We start from the raw sequence: 16,038 nt of genomic DNA on the forward strand, positions 1-16,038 counted from the left end.
ACACCTACTACTAGCATATGTAGTAGATGCTCAACTTGAGCTTGGCAACTCCGAAAAAACCATAAAGGAAAATATCGAATACTTCATAAACACAATATAAAAAAAATTTCCCTTAGGGGTCCCTCTAAATATAGAGCAACCCCTTTCCCATAGATTTTACAAAAGTAGTGAATTTGTTTATATAATTGACAAATACAACTTAAGAAGAAAAACTCCCCGATGTGGGACTAAAAGGTTTATATAGTTTCTTAAAACTACTAAAAATTTGAAACTCCACAATGTGGGACTAATAAGTTTCATTCACAAAAGAAAACAATAAATTATAATTTTTATTAAAATTTTAAAAAATTATTTTTTATTAATCGTTTTCCAACAATCCCCCACATGAATGAAAACTCAATAAAACATGAAAACACAGATAAATCTTGGTAAATCAACATCCCAACATCCCAATCTCACGATCCAAACATACTGATCGTGCAAGTGTTGAAATCATACTAGTCATTTCTACGTCCTCTCCCTCACACAAAAGTGTGTTGACCCCAAGGTCATACTATGGATTGCACAAATCATAATAATATTGAGATCTTTCATCTTTAGTTCTCACATGGTGAGACTATAGGTATCTTTCACCAAAGTGAAAAAGCATGAATTAGTGAACCCTTAGTGACCTTTAGGTCCTAAGTTCCAGTAATACCAAAACTATCAAAACGAAAATCACATAAAAAGCGCAGGAAATACCATTTTAGGCAGAGGTATCCATGAAGTCTTGAACCTTTGCTTAGTGAGATATTACCGGAATTACTTGCTAGAGACAGTGAACTATGTCTTGAACTGCTAGCATTTGATGTAATTCGCGATAACAACCACGGGTGATATCTCCAAGGTTGCTGCCAAGCTCGTGTCGTTTTGTCCAATTTGGTTCTGGACATATCCTGTTTCTCAGAAGGCTCTAGAGAATCAAAGCTCATATTCTCATAGGAAGCGGCCCACTTCCTCATTCAGATAAGTGAGTTTCCATAAAGAGTGTTACTTCTACACCCCACTTCAATCTTAAATTGAAACTATAGAACCCATTAAGACTTCTTAAAAGTCATCCTTCACATGCAGTCACACTATCACGTCTACACCATAGGGAAGGGACAGAGAATAAAATTCTCTGATAGTGTTTACCTTTACCCACCATAAATTAGTTGTCTCATTCGAAACCTTGATCTTGGGATCTCCAGTCAGCAAGGTTGAGTGTCCTTCATGGAAAGTTTGATTTATGAGCTTAATCCCCTTCCCCTCGATGCATTTCTAACTGTCTCTTGGGATAAACCTTTCGTCAAAGGTTTCGCGATATTCTCCTTGGACTTTATCCAATCAATGGAAATAACGCCGATTGAGATTAGTTATTTTCAGCTTTAGCTATTATAGCTTGGCTAACACAATGTATAGATATAGCTGGCACAGGCCTATGCCAGAGAGGAATGTCTTCTAAAAAGCATCTTAGGCACTCGGCTCCCTCTCGCGCTTTATCTAACTCAATACTCTCAGATTCCATAATGAATTGAGCAATATATGTTTGTTTGTAAATCTTCCAAAAACAAACCCTCATGCTAGAGTGAAACATATCCACTCGTAGACTTAGACTCCTCTGAGTCAACTATCCAGTTTACATCACAAAGTCCCTCAAGGACAGCAAGATACCTTTCATAAATCAAATAAAAGGTAATAGAGTATTTTAGGTACCATAATACTCTATTCAGTGCATCTGAATGCTATTGCTCTGGACTATAATTATATCTACTTAACTTACTCACAATATAGGCAATGTATGTACTCTTACAGTTCATTAAATTCATCAGACATCTTATAACTCTTGAGTATTCAAGTTAAGATACTCTGTTACCCTTTTTTTCTTGAGTCTACAAGAATAATCATACGGAGTCAAGCAGGCTTACAATCACACTGACTGTATCTCTTAAGCACAAATTCAACATAATGAGAATGACTAAGACTACATATGTTAGATTATTTTCTAATCCTTATCCCTAAGATTATATCAACATGGATTAAGTCTTTCAAGTCAACGTTCTCATTCAGCGCATGTTTTTAGTGGAATTAATCACATCTATGTTTGTATCAAGTAAAAGCATATCATCAACATGCAAGCATACAATCACACATGCATCCTTAACAAGTTACTTGTAAATATACTTATCAGATTCATTAACTTAAATCCACTACATATTATCACATGATCAAATTTTCAATGTCTCTGTTAACGTGCTTATTTTATAAACCATACAAAATTTTGTTCAACTTACAAACTTTGTCATCATAACCTTTCACTACAAAGTCCTCAGTTTGGTCTATGTAAATTTCTTTATTTAATTCACAATTTTAGAAAAGCTGTCTTAACATCCATCTGATGTATCTCTAATTTGTTTATGACAGCAATAACAATTAGCATCTCAACGGAAGTAAATCTCGTCACATGTGAATAAGAATCAAGGAAATATACATCTTCTTTTAGTTAATAGCCTTTAGCTACCAACTTAGCCTAATATTTTTCCACAGTTCCATATACCTAATGTTTCCTCTTAAAGACTCATTTACATCTCATGGTCTTACTCTCTGGAGGTAAACTAGAAACCTCCCAAGTTAGGTTCCGACGGACTGAGTCTATTTCACCAAATGAAGCTTCTTGCCATAATGAGGTTTCAGTAGATATCAAGGCTTCTTTACAAGTCCAGGGCTTAGACTAAGCTAGGCATGTTATGAAGTCGGCTTCATAAGAAGTCTCAAGTCTAATTGTTTTACTTTTCTTAGGCTCAACCTTAACTTCATCTTCCTTTAAGATAAGTTCTGACTATTTGAATATAAATCTAGGGGATCAACAACACATCTCTAATGAGGTACAAGTTTAAGAATAAACATGTTCAAAGAACTTAGCACCCCTAGATTATGTAATATTATTCACAACAAAGTCAGAAAAATCACACCAAAGTATGAAAAATCAGAACACACAACCAAAAATCTATATGTAAAAGTATACTCAACATACCTTATATGAAGACACAATCAACATTTCTGGTTTCTATCTAGTTCTTTTAGGAAGAGGAATGACAATCTTAGTCAAACACCCTCACACTTTGACGCATTCATAAGAAGGTCATCTACATTTCCATAAACCATATGGAGTTTCATCTGATCCTTAAGGGTACTATATTCAGGATATACTAGTTAAGAGGACTTCCTCCCCCAACAAGCCCGCAGGTAATCCTGAACTAATCAACATGAAAATTATCATCTTCTTAAGGATACAATTGTTATGTTCAAGGCTTCTAATTGGTTTTGAACTTCAAGTTTATACATCTTAAGGCTTCTAAGGCATCATCCTTATCCCTAAGAAAGTATACAAGATAGTACCTCGTACAATCATCCATGAAAGTTATAAACCATCTTTTACCATAGTGGTTTTGGGTTGAACTCATGTCAACTAGGCCTAACTGAATTAATTCTACGGGCTTAGAATTACTCTGAACATTTGTGTTAAAAGATTTTATAGCATATTCATTTCACTTTTGTGTTCAAGATCCAAACTAAATTTGGGTACGTAGCCTATGCTAGGAAGTTTATGCATTGACTTATAATTTTACGGTTCCAAGTCTACCATGCAAAACATTCAAAGACACACAAAAGAAAACATAAGAATCAATTATGTTCACTTCATCATATTTTCCTTTAAACTTATATATAGACCCTAAGTCCTCTAAATGTTGCCTAAAAAATCAATGCCCTTAGTTATAACAAGTTTTCCACATTTAATTAAGATTTTCAATCTTTTACCATCTTCAAGAGAACAAGATACAAGATTCTTTCATATGCTCGGAACATGAAAACTTCATTCAGTGTGAGAATATTACAGATATGAGCTTATGCTCGACCTTTCCCTTTTATGCAACCTAGAGTTTCTCTACATCCCTTATCCTCTGATAAGAGGTGAACAGGTCTCTGTTTCAATAAACATACTTAGTGGCTCCAGAGTCCACCCACCAGTCTCTCATATTGGTTATTAAAATAACTTCCGACATCATGTCAATGAACTCGTTCTAATTTGTTTCAACTAAATTAGCATTAACTTTCTACTTATTAAGGTTTTATGTTGTCTACACTTTACTGTCGTATGGCCAGGAATTTTACAAACATAATAATCACCCGTAATTAAAGTAATGCCGGATTCAGTTTTACGAAACATACCTTTCTTATGAAGACTACGCTTAGAGTTGTGTTTGATGTTCTCGCCTTTGTCAGCTTTGGAAGACTTGTGTTCATCCACATGCGCCTGGTAGCCATGTTCCTTTTCAATTTCATGTCACAAACTTCGTTTATACTCTGACCACGGACACGGTAATTTCCCAATCACCTAATACACCACATCTCACAAACCTTAGTTCAGATAAAATATGAGTTTCGAAGATAATATCTATATTTATAAACTTCGTTTGAACCACCATATCAAAAAAACTCATGGTTCCCTCATAAAAACTACTTTAGTTAACAGCAAAATTCTGCCCGTCAGAATTTTTCAGGAACGTTTCTCTGTTTTGTAAAATATCAAAAAAATACTTTTACAACTCCAAAAATTCTGAAATTTTACGTGGGTAACTATCAAGATGTTTACTACTTTGTGTCAAAAGGTCTCATCGAAATTCCTTCTAGGTTAAGAGATAAACTCGAAACTCTACATCTGACCAAAAATTCGTTTTTGTTTTTCACTCCACAATTAACATCCATGATTCACAAACCAACCAACCATTTTCGATTATTACAAATTATAATGTCTTAAGATTGTTGGGTGCAATAATCAAAAACAAGGAAAAATCAAATAAGCAAAAGTTATTGATACTTAGCTCCTTTATAATGGAAGTGATCGATTTGATGAAATGGACGAGCTCCCCATATCTCCGCAACAGCAACAAGGCAAAACTTTGGAAAAACAGAGTGAGTCACGTGTTCAACACGTTGCCCTTAAGACATTAGCGCCCGGATACACTCAAGAGTGATGCTATAGCCCTCACAGGAAGGATATCTCCAGGATAAAACACCCTACTACACCTACTACTAGCATATGTAGTAGATGCTCAACTTGAGCTTGGCAACTCCGAAAAAACCATAAAGGAAAATCTCGAACACTTGAGAAAACAATATAAAATGTTTTTTCCCTTAGGGGTCCCTCTAAATATAGAGCAACCCCTTTCCCATAGATTTTACAAAAGTATTAAATTTGTTTATATGATTGACAAATACAACTTAAGAAGAAAAACTCTCCGAAATGAGACTAAAAGTTTTATATAGTTTTTTAAAACTACTAAAAATTGTAAACTCCACAATGTGGGACTAATAAGTTTCATTCACAAAAAAAAAACAATAAATTATAATTTTATTAAAATTTTAAAAAGTTATTTTTTATTAATCGTTTCCCAACAAAAAAACTGTCTAGAAGTCTGACAAGGATACGAGCATAACTCCTTCATAAGGCAGCAGTTTCACTACACAACTCCGACTCACCCTTAGCAATATCGATCAGATCAGATCAGATCCTAAGCTAATAACGAGGTTACGTTTACAAACCATAAAGAAAGATAATGGGTACGACAAGTCAGTAAGTCACTAATTTAAAGAACAAAAAAAAACAACTACCACATGAAGCCTCCTTATGCACCAAGAGTTCGTTTCAACCAAAGTTCGGCCCAAGTGGCAATCCATGGCTCTCTGCTCCAAAGAGTCGAAGACTATAAAAAAAAAGTGACGCACCAAGAGGGAATATAACATTGCCACATTCGAATTTCTTGTACGTGATTATATACGTATAATTCCGTCGTGCTCTAAAAGAGTACTGGTTCTTGGATGATGCGCTTATCACGAAGAAAGCTGGTCAGTGTAGCAATGAATAGCAAAACATTTAATATGTTCCAGATTCCAGAAGGTCTTTACTGGGGTTTCTTCAAGGCTCTGAGATATGCACTTCGGCAATATTCTAAGCTACGCAAGCAATCAGAGTAGCAATAAATAACAAAACGTTTAACATGTTCCAGAAGCTATTTTACTGGGTTTTTTTCAAGGCTCTGAGAAATGCACTTTGGCAAGATTCTAAGCTGTGCATTCTTGTAGTCAGCTTCTGAGTTGACGTTATTTTTTGGTTTAGCTTCCGCAGAAAAAGAAACAGCGAACGCAACCGTTCTTTTCTGTGCATTACCTGCTGTCTTCGGGGAGCTCGAGAAAGTTGTAAACAAAGGAAAGAATACATTGGATATTTTTATCTTTTACCTTCTCCATTTTTTCTTTTCAATGATTATCGCTTAAAGAAGTACACTTTGAACTATCAAGATAAATACAAAAGTCAACACTTTGAACAACCTATAGACCCATCTTACATTGCCTAAAAATGGTGATGAGAAGAAACGTCAAGACAGATTTAATTCATACTTATTGGTTTCTATGCATCATCAGCTGCAGGAATGTCGCTCAAATCTAGACCTTCAGCAGGCAAGTCTGGCGTCAGGGGACCTAAGATGCCGTCTGAGCTTAGAGTCAATCCACTCTGCAACAAAGAGGAGAGAAACAAAAATATTTGCATCAATTAGTTTGACTACATATACGTAAGGAACTTGATTCACCGGTTTGTGACATAAAAGAGCAATGGAAGTCTAATTCGTTCATTATCTGGCAGTAAAGAGGAAATATGTAAAACTGTTTCCTTTATTCCGACACCTTCCTTAAGACTTATTGGAAAAAATAAGTGATTATACCTGAGATAGTAAGATGTAACACTCGATGCTTAAGATACTTTAGGTATGAGTCTCAAATGTTAATTTAAAGAATTCAAAGCTAGTGGTAACCCCATCCGATGTGGTGAAAAGGAAGATTATATGAAACACAGAATTTGAAAAAGTACCTCGGGTTGGAATCTCAGCATGTCCGCACGGGCCATAGCTTCTGCTTGAGCTATTCTCTGCCTGAATGTCTGAGCCATTTCTTCAGCCTGTTTAAACAAATAAAAAAAAAAAGAGTTATTCCAGCTGGATTCAAATAGTGTACTTTGGTTGTTTTTTTTTTGAAGAGAAAAGGTTAATGTATCTCAAAAAAATTCACATTCGAATAAAAGACTTCCAACTAAAAAGAACAAGGATACAAATATATACTTAGCAACAAATACTTATAGATAGAAGAAAGCAGTGACAAACAAAATACAACGCAAATAAGTTTATCTGGTCAGCGTAATCTGCTAGATAAGTATACCGCTTACTATATAAAACAGGAGCATTGTTGAAACAAATATACATCAAAGGAGAAAGGAGGAAAAAGAGAGGTGCTTACCTTCTCGAAAACAAGCTTGGGGTTACGGATCATATCTCCTGGAGTAGGCTCTAGCTTTTTGGTGGATAGACTGACTCGGCCTCTCTCACGGTCGTGGCTCAATATCATCACCTTTTATTTGAAAGAAACAAATCAAATATAAGTAACTTGGGCACTAAACCCAATAAGTTATGCCTATAAGTTGTAAGATGCCTAACTGAATTACCTTTAGAGTGTCACCGGGTTGAAGAACTGTTGCAATATCCGAGACACGATCATGACTAATTTGACTAACATGAAGAAGACCATTGATTCCACCAATGTCGATGAAAGCACCATATGGCTTAAGACTCTGTACTGTTCCAGTGACAACTGATCCAATACCAAGCTGTGCCTGGCTGTCTGCCATGGCCTTGCGATTACTGAGGACAAGTCTAGACTGCTCCTCATCAACTTCCACAAATTTCAGAGGAAGCTCCTTATCAATGAGATCTTCCGCGGTTGATTTCTGGTAGGGCACATGCAAACTTTATTAAAGATACAAGAAACTTATGGATGAATGATTAACAAGGAATAAGCAGGTTTAAGAACTAACTGAAGATATTTGTGAGAATGGAATAAAACCACGAAGGCCTTCGACAATTGCCACCACACCACCTTTGTTTCCACCAACAACCTGTGCAGAAATTCAAGAAACATTACTATAAATTCAATGTTCTCTTTGCTAAACACTTTTATACTGTATGATAAAAACATTCAAACTGAAAGAATAATATTGTATCCAATATTCCCACCTTACCCTTGAGGACGACATCCTCTGCCTGAAGTTGTCTACACCGTTCCCATGCGAGGTCAAATTGGATTGAACGCAAACTCAAGATCAAGCTATCATCAGCTTGGTTCTCTCCAATAATCACAAACTCTTCACGTAGGCCTGCAACTATTCCTGCTTCTTCTACATGCTTTATTTTGTGAATACATGCCTCTTGGATTGGTAAATAGGCTGAAGATTTGGCCGTGATGTCAACTAATGCTCCGTTGTTGTCTGTACAGAACACAGTTCCTTTAACCTGAAATAATATGCACATAAGCAATTTAAGACAGTGGCTCCTTAGCATGACCTATTCTGCATAGTATGTACTGTTTAACATGAGATGGATAGTCCATAAGATAAAATATGTGCAACAAGTTACCAATTTGTGACCACACACCTCAACTAACTAACTGATAACAACCAACAAAAAGAGTAAACCCAAACTACGAACACAATATCAGTCATTTGTTGTTTAATCAATAACATCAAATTACAGTCACCAGTTCAGCTCTACACAATTACTCAACAATATCATCTACACTAACTTCAAGCTGGGGAGCCATTTTTAACAACAACAACAACAGCCCACGAGCATAACAGCAGTTCCTGACAAACCATATTCTTGGCTACCCTTAATTCTAATCTGACTTCGAGATAGGAGAATTGGATGACATGGGCATTCCAATTCACATGAAGAAACCTCATTTTCAAAAAAGAACTAGCTGTCGAAATTCACATGTACTAGCTAACCAAACGAGCATTTTACCAAACATATTATGTGCCCTTTTAAATGATTATGAGAAAGGCGAGAACTTAGTTTGTTTCTTACCCTGGTACCAATCTCAGAATTATAATCATACTTTTCAAGAGCAGCATGAAAATCATCAACAGTAAAACCAACACCTTGCATTGGAGTAGTTCTACATCTTTCATAAGCATCTTCAAAGATTTCTTTAAGTCTATGTCTTTCTTTAGTTTGTGCATTGGAAATGACAGCTGCTGAAACTATAGGTGAAAAGGTGGTTTTCTGGGGTTTTGAAGAAAAGGGTTTTGTTAGATGAGAAGAAGAAAGTGGTGGGCATCTTAATCCTGAGAATTGTTGAGCTAAAGACGCCATCTTTAGACCTAATTTGAACCAGAAACGACTCTGTTTTTCCTCTTTTATTTTTTCTTTCTCTACTTCTCTCAAAAATCCTCTGAAGGATTAAATCTTATTGGAGTTCAGATAAGATGAGAGATGCAGAAATGAGTCCCACTTTAAGCATCCAACCTTTTGAAAATCAACGGTCTAGATTAATGGGTTTTCCTGTGAAAATAAGTTTTGATAAAACGGGTAAACTATCTATGGTGCATGATCTTACAACCATGCTGGGAAATTTTCTAGTTACTACGGGGTCGCAATGCGGTTAATTTCGGATTTCAGATGACCGAGACACTGGTAAAATCCTATATCTGAGGAGATTTCTGTTCTAAATCTCGGTGCAATTCCAGTATCGAATTTTATACCTATATTTTTTATACCAAATATATTTCACACATTTCACCTAAGAAGAAAGATAGGATAACAGCAATTCCTATGGATTGAACAAACTTGGAGTTTGTTCATTTTGCTCCCACTACGGAATGAACAAACATGAAAAATAAATGTTCAAATCAACAAATCTGTTTCTTTGAACATTGAGTCGGAACATCCAGCGCGCGTCTGTGGTAAAGACGGGCGTCCTTGCTACCAATGCTGGCATTGGAAGAACCAACGCGCGAAACCATGCCAAAAACGCCACCGACTTTTTCATTAACGCCCGCGACATTTGGATTCACGCCAAGTACAATCCCTGATTATTTTACTACTTTTTAACTGTTGCAGTGGATGGGAAAGATAAAGAGACACCAAGAGAAAGAGATTTCATTCATTAGAGGTAGTCTACGTTACATGGATACAGTCCTTTATATACAATAGAAATAAAGCCATAGCTACTATATTGGGCCGCACATCCATGGGATAAAGACCTACAACACTCCCTCTTGTGCGGTTCAATAGAACTTCATATGCAGTACTTCAGATGTATGTCTTCAAATGTAGTTCTCTTCTTGATGACTATTGTGTCTAAAACAATTGCTCCATTAAAACTTTAACAAGGAAAAACCCAGTGGGACAATACCTTGGTACAGCTCTTCACATGTAGTACTTCACATGTTGTCTCGTATTTTACATGTTGTTCATCACATGCAATACGATCTTCAAAGATCGACGAGTCTAAGTTAATTGCCTCGTTAAAACTTCGTCAGGAAAACCCCTGAGGGACAAAATCCGAACTAAAGAAAAAGAGTACAATTCTTTATATAAAAACAGAATTTTTTCGAGCGACGTGGTTAATCGGAGCTTCTGGTTGATTCTGGCCTCCACCGAATTTTTAAAAAGGAAGTTTATTTGACGTGTACCATAAGGAAAAGTGCAAAAAGATTCCATGGATTTTTTTTGTAAACATATATTTTGTTGCAATAAAAGTTTATCTCAAAAAATAAAATATTAACAAAAATAATTAAGTCATGCATTCACGGTTTCACCCAAAAACTAAACTAATCATGTATCAATCACGAAAATAATCACGCAATCAACCGCATCATCGATTATAACATTAAAAAAAATTATGAAAAATATATCCAATGTTCAATGTCTTGTTACAATCCTTCGAATTTCTCTTTTCCTAATTACAATTTCGTTCTATCAATTAAAATCAATTATCCCCGTTGAGACTTCCGATAATGAGAAACTTAAAAAAATGAATAAATTGATTGTGGATACTAACCTTTCGATCAGAGAATGTGTCTCTCTTGCAAATAACTTTATTGTTAATCCTGTTTGACAACAAAAAAAATTGCACAATCGTTAGAATTTGAAACAAAATAATAGGAACAAATATTGATTAGTATATAAATAATCGAGCAAACAAACAAAAAAAATAACGGGCTAAGCTCGTACAAAACAATCATAAAAAAAACGAGCAATATTGTTGAATTAGTTAACGTCATTTACACGTTACTTTTTTTTAAATTTTGTTTATACCATAATTAAAAAAAAAATAGATATAAAATAAATTAAAAAAAGAAAGATTAAATAAGGTGAATTGTTATTTTTGTTATGTCTTGATATGCCACGAATTTTGTATACTAATATGTTTCCAACCACTGATTACGATGATATGGATATAATATATATGTCCAAAATTTAAAGAGATTTTGATACCTATCACGATTTTATTTCTTAAATTAAATATTGTTTTACCTATTTTGAGGTTTTGTTTTCCTGGAAATTTCATGCTCATGCTATCTATATAAAGTGCTCTGTAAGGTTGGGATCACGTGGTGAGTTTTTTTCCGCGAAGGTTTTTTCTTATTGCTTTTTTCTTATTCATTTTTTTTATTATTGTTAATAATAATAATGAATATCGGATCTTTTTGATGATGTTTGGTTTTTGATTTGCAGATGTTGGTTGTGAATCTCTTTGCTTTAGTGGCGATAAATCAGCATTCAATGATGTCGTGTAATGATGAGGTGATGAGTTTGATATTTTTTTTCTTAGAATCTGTGTTTTGAGCATTTTTAGTTTTCTATGGGAAAAAGAATTTGGGGAGAATAATATGTGTACCTGAAACCAGATCAACTTTCTGTTTATTTTTACACTGGCAATCAAAATTCTTGCTTTTTCTAATTTTTGGATTCATCATTTACTGCCTTCATCAGTAGCATGACATACTTTATTTTTCTTTTCCTAATTCTTAATTTTTTTTGTTTGTTTCCTGCATTTGCTGCCTTCAACAGTAACACGACTTATTCTATTTTTTTTCCCAATTCATAATATTTTTTTTCCTCATTAATGCATGATGCGGTTTCTTTTCAACCAGATTATGGTAAGAAATTTACGAATATCAATCGATATTATTTCCAAGATTTAGTTTTTGCCTTCTTCAGAAGATAAATATGGCTACCATAAATTGATATTATTTCCAATAAATCGTCTTCTATTTATGGAATTTCCGGGCTTGGTCGAATTCTATATAAAGCACTCGCACAAAGGTAAACTCTTATCATTTACCCTATTGTTTTTTTCTTCTCCTATAATTTTATTGTTTTTTGGTTTTTCATTTTGGAAATTGATTTTTTTTTTTGCAGATGATGGTGATATATCCTCGCAGCGAAGGACGAAACGATGAACTTTTATCTTTCATAGTTCATAGTTTTTCCTTAAACATCTTCTATTACGCAACCGTAGTTTTTTTTTCCTTTATTCCTTTTATTGTTTAGTATTTTTGTTCCTTTTAATTTATATTTGGTTTTGTTTTGCAGTTGATCGTAATCGTTCCTCATAGTCAATATTGAAAAAATAAAATTAAATCGGAAGTTTACTTTCGTACGAGTGTATAGGTGAGGTAATGAGCATCTTTTTCTATGGTTATCTTTGTTTCATATTTTTATTTCTACCGTTCCTATGATTTTTTCCCTTTTATGATTTTGCGCCTATGATTTTGTCCATGCTGCTTCACTTTTGTGATATGTGATCGAAGCAATTCAAGGATGAATGAGATACAAAATGATGAATGAGTTTCAATATTATTTTTCATTCCATAAAAAAAAGATTCTCATTCTTAAATGTGTAGAAAATGCTCAATATATCTCAATTGTGTACAAAAGCAAACACAAAAAATAAAATAAAAAATATTAATTATATTCCTGGACGTGAAAATAGATATTTAACATTTTTTGTACAAAATATATTTTTTGGATCGTTAAATAAGGGATTAATTAGACAAAATATTGCAATAAATAACATAGTTATCGAAAAATATGCTGCTATAAAAAAATATATTAAAAACTATAAGAAATTTATTATATTATTTTCAAAACTAAGTTAATGAATTTTGCAGGCTTTGCTCTATATAAAGCACTCAAGAATAGGACAAGACATTATTTGCACGTCGCTTTTTCTTTTATGGTATTGTTCGAGTTTTTTTTTTATTATTATTTGTTGATCAATGATTTGCGTTTGTTTTTTGTTTTCCAGGTACGTTCAAAAGTGTTTCATGGGAAACTCGAAAGTGTTTATGGGAATCCTGATCAATTTCCGCAAGAGGTAAAGGATTTGGTATATCTCTTTGGAATTTTTGAATCTTCTTATATGCAAGTTGATTAAATATTACCCAATATAAGTTGATTTTAAAATTTGGCACCGTGGGTGATAACGCGAGCTCTTTTCTGTTTGCAAGTTTGACGTTGCACCTTAAAATTGGACAAAATATTGCACATTGCTTTTTTGTTCTTCGGTATTGGTCGTAGTTTTTGTTTTTGTTTTGCAAGTACGCTCAAAAGATTTTCATCTACGGTATTGGTCGTGTTTTTTCTTGTTCTTATTGTTGGTTGATTACTAATATGCATTTTTTTTGCAGGTATGCTCAAGCTTTTCATGGGAAGCTCGAAAGTACTTATGGGAATCCTGATAAATATCCGCAAGGATTTGGTATATCTCTTTTGAATCTTTGAATCTACTTAATTATATGCAATCGATGTTGCACCTTAAAATCGCAAATACATTCTTGCAAGAAATGCTAACTGTACTTCATAAACGGAATAACCGCTTAGGCTAGCTTAGATTAAGCTGTCACATATACCATCACACTATTTTTTTTAGGTTTTATGATCATATGAGAAACGCAATCAATTTGAATATTTTTAAATCAACAATATATGTCAAGAAGATTGTCATATATGAGACCATTGCAGATTTTCGGTAACTTGAATGAATGTTGTTAACTAAAAATTTCTTTGTTATTTGTAGGATTATCTGTGTTTTCTTGGTTTAGGAGCAGGAGATTGTCAAGAAGGTTTTTAAGATCAAGAAACAAAAGGAGAGTGTTGCAAATAGATAGATTTGTGAAAACTTTTTTGGGTTATATTAGATGAAGGAAATTTTGACTTTCAAGTAGATAACAAATGCGTGTTTTTATGTTGTTGGTTTGGTTCGAATAAATCGTTTCTTTTGCGTAAAGGTTAATTTAGGTTCTTTGTTTTTATGAAAGACCCTGAATTCGTATGGGGTGGCATCCAAGGGTTCGACAAAGGGGTCTAATAAGTGATATGGTGTAGGAGTTCATCACAGTTACATTATAGGTTGAGTTTCTTTGGTTTGTCCTAGGCTTTAGTCAGTTCACTGATATAAACTCTTTCATGTTTGTCGACTGCATTATAAGTTCTTGGCTTATCTGCATTCGTATCAAATACCAATAGTTGTAAGGGTTGCACTCGAATCCCAATCGATTTGAAGAAGAAATATATAGGTGATATGGCATATATAACAATGCTGCAGACTTAATATTATCGAAAATGATTGGTGTACCGTGGAGGAAATCCCGCGGCTGCACCGTGTGAGAGAGAAAAAAAAAATGTCCCCACCTTTGGCCCCACCCCCTACAAATCCCCCCTAGGGCTGCCCTAACATCCCTTGAATTTGTTTGCGGTGCAGATCGTGGTACACACCTTCGGTGTGTATCATCACTCTAATATTATATTGTATGATACTCTTGAGGACTTAATTGGGGAGAATAAGGTAACATCCAAGCGTCTTATCCCTAAAAAAGAGCTATAATGTCCCCAGACATACTTGATACTTCTCTTCCTCTAAGCCTCGAAAACAAAACTTACTTCTCCTGCTTACTCCAACAAATCTTAGTCCTCCTCCGCTTGCCCAACGGGATCGTAAGTCGTGCAAGGAAAGTGACAAACGGGCTGATGGATATGCAGCTGATTAGATTTTTTATACTTCAGCATCCAATGGAGTTTTGGGTTTGTAAAAAATTGATTCCAGGTACTTTAATAATAAAAAGTCTCTCTAACGGAATGTTTCTTTGACATGCAAAAGGGCCTTATGCATCGGTGTGGTTAGCGGCGTCAATCATTGTTCAAACTAGAGTGATTCCAAACTACAAGAACCTACTTTAGGAATAAAAATTTTGCATACATCACATCCAACAGATAAGATAAAATTGAGTTACAAGTTAAGGATAACTCAGAGTTACGAATTAGTGGGTGGTTCCCTATTGATATTGTGGGTTCTTACAATAATATGCCTGTTCATATACTACCCAGAGTCGCGTCTTTTCGTTAAATTTTTTTAGGATGTTAAAGAGAATTCAAAGATAGTGTTGGTGCTGGGACTGATTACTAGATACGGTTCCTAACACATATTTCCAACTGTATTAAGAGATACGTCACCTGAAATATATTAGATGGTGGGAAAGTTTCCAATCAAGTCTACTGTTGGGGTATACACAAGCTTCAACAAGATATCAACCTGAAATTGCAACTCACAGTACCTTGGAATAACCATAAAAAGTTTATTAAATAATTGCGAAAATTGTGGCAGAAAACAAACTAAAATTTTCATTTAGTTAGTGACATCAATTGAACGTACGTTTGGCATACACATATTTACGATTCCGATGCATGCTTTGGTATTCTTGAGTTTCATGGGAACAAAATTTTATTTTTTGTTAATACAATAATTGATGCAGGAAATCAATTAAACAAGTTAGGTTGTTGGATCCGGTAACTCCGTTACAAGCAAGACTAAACCGTTTGCGACGTAGGGTGTGATATTAGAGAGGAAAAATAAGAGAACACGTGGAATACGTCTAGGTGAGATATATGTACATATATGTGTGTATTATTGTTCAACTTGCATGAGATATTAAATTACTGTTTTAAATGCGTTTTTATTGTCCGAAGGAGGAATACAGTTATAGGATTAGTTCCGAGATCGCCAAGGATGGATCCATAAGAAGCAAGGGTAAATCGTAGCATGAATAGAGATGCAATCATGTGAAGA

General features: G+C 34.5%; 1 protein-coding gene and 1 long non-coding RNA gene across 6 annotated transcripts; one reads left to right on the plus strand and one right to left on the minus strand.

Moving 5' to 3' along the window:
• Positions 1–6,293: 6,293 nt before the first annotated feature.
• LOC113346968 (30S ribosomal protein S1, chloroplastic) lies at positions 6,294–9,387 on the minus strand. The gene is made up of 7 exons (XM_026590529.1): positions 8,991–9,387; positions 8,142–8,417; positions 7,943–8,023; positions 7,574–7,855; positions 7,369–7,479; positions 6,947–7,033; positions 6,294–6,592 (listed from the first exon to the last, which is right to left on the minus strand). Exons 1-7 carry the CDS (start codon positions 9,276–9,278, stop codon positions 6,488–6,490), a joined length of 1,230 nt encoding a protein of 409 aa, XP_026446314.1. The 5' UTR covers positions 9,279–9,387; the 3' UTR covers positions 6,294–6,487.
• Positions 9,388–11,528: 2,141 nt separating this feature from the next.
• LOC113352982 lies at positions 11,529–14,397 on the plus strand. 5 transcript variants are annotated; one of them, XR_003361014.1, is made up of 7 exons: positions 11,529–11,544; positions 11,646–12,236; positions 12,333–12,428; positions 12,507–12,589; positions 13,222–13,290; positions 13,604–13,674; positions 13,993–14,397. It is a non-coding gene; the product is annotated as an uncharacterized LOC113352982 (long non-coding RNA). The 5 variants fall into 5 exon arrangements; XR_003361012.1 differs by lacking the exon at positions 12,333–12,428 and having other exon boundaries at positions 11,646–11,714; XR_003361013.1 differs by lacking the exon at positions 11,529–11,544 and having other exon boundaries at positions 11,551–12,236.
• The last annotated feature ends 1,641 nt before the right edge of the window (positions 14,398–16,038 follow it).

The sequence above is a fragment of the Papaver somniferum genome, chromosome 2 (genome assembly GCF_003573695.1).
Source record: "Papaver somniferum cultivar HN1 chromosome 2, ASM357369v1, whole genome shotgun sequence".
Lineage (NCBI taxonomy): Eukaryota > Viridiplantae > Streptophyta > Magnoliopsida > Ranunculales > Papaveraceae > Papaver > Papaver somniferum.

Coding starts and splice junctions, on each gene's coding strand:
- LOC113346968 (XM_026590529.1), bottom strand. CDS start 9,278: ATGGCGTCTTTAGCTCAACAATTCTCAGGATTAAGATGCCCACCACTT. Junction 7,856..7,942: donor CATTCTCACAAATATCTTCA/GTTAGTTCTTAA, acceptor GTGCCCTACCAG/AAATCAACCGCGGAAGATCT. Junction 7,034..7,368: donor CCAAGCTTGTTTTCGAGAAG/GTAAGCACCTCT, acceptor TTGTTTAAACAG/GCTGAAGAAATGGCTCAGAC.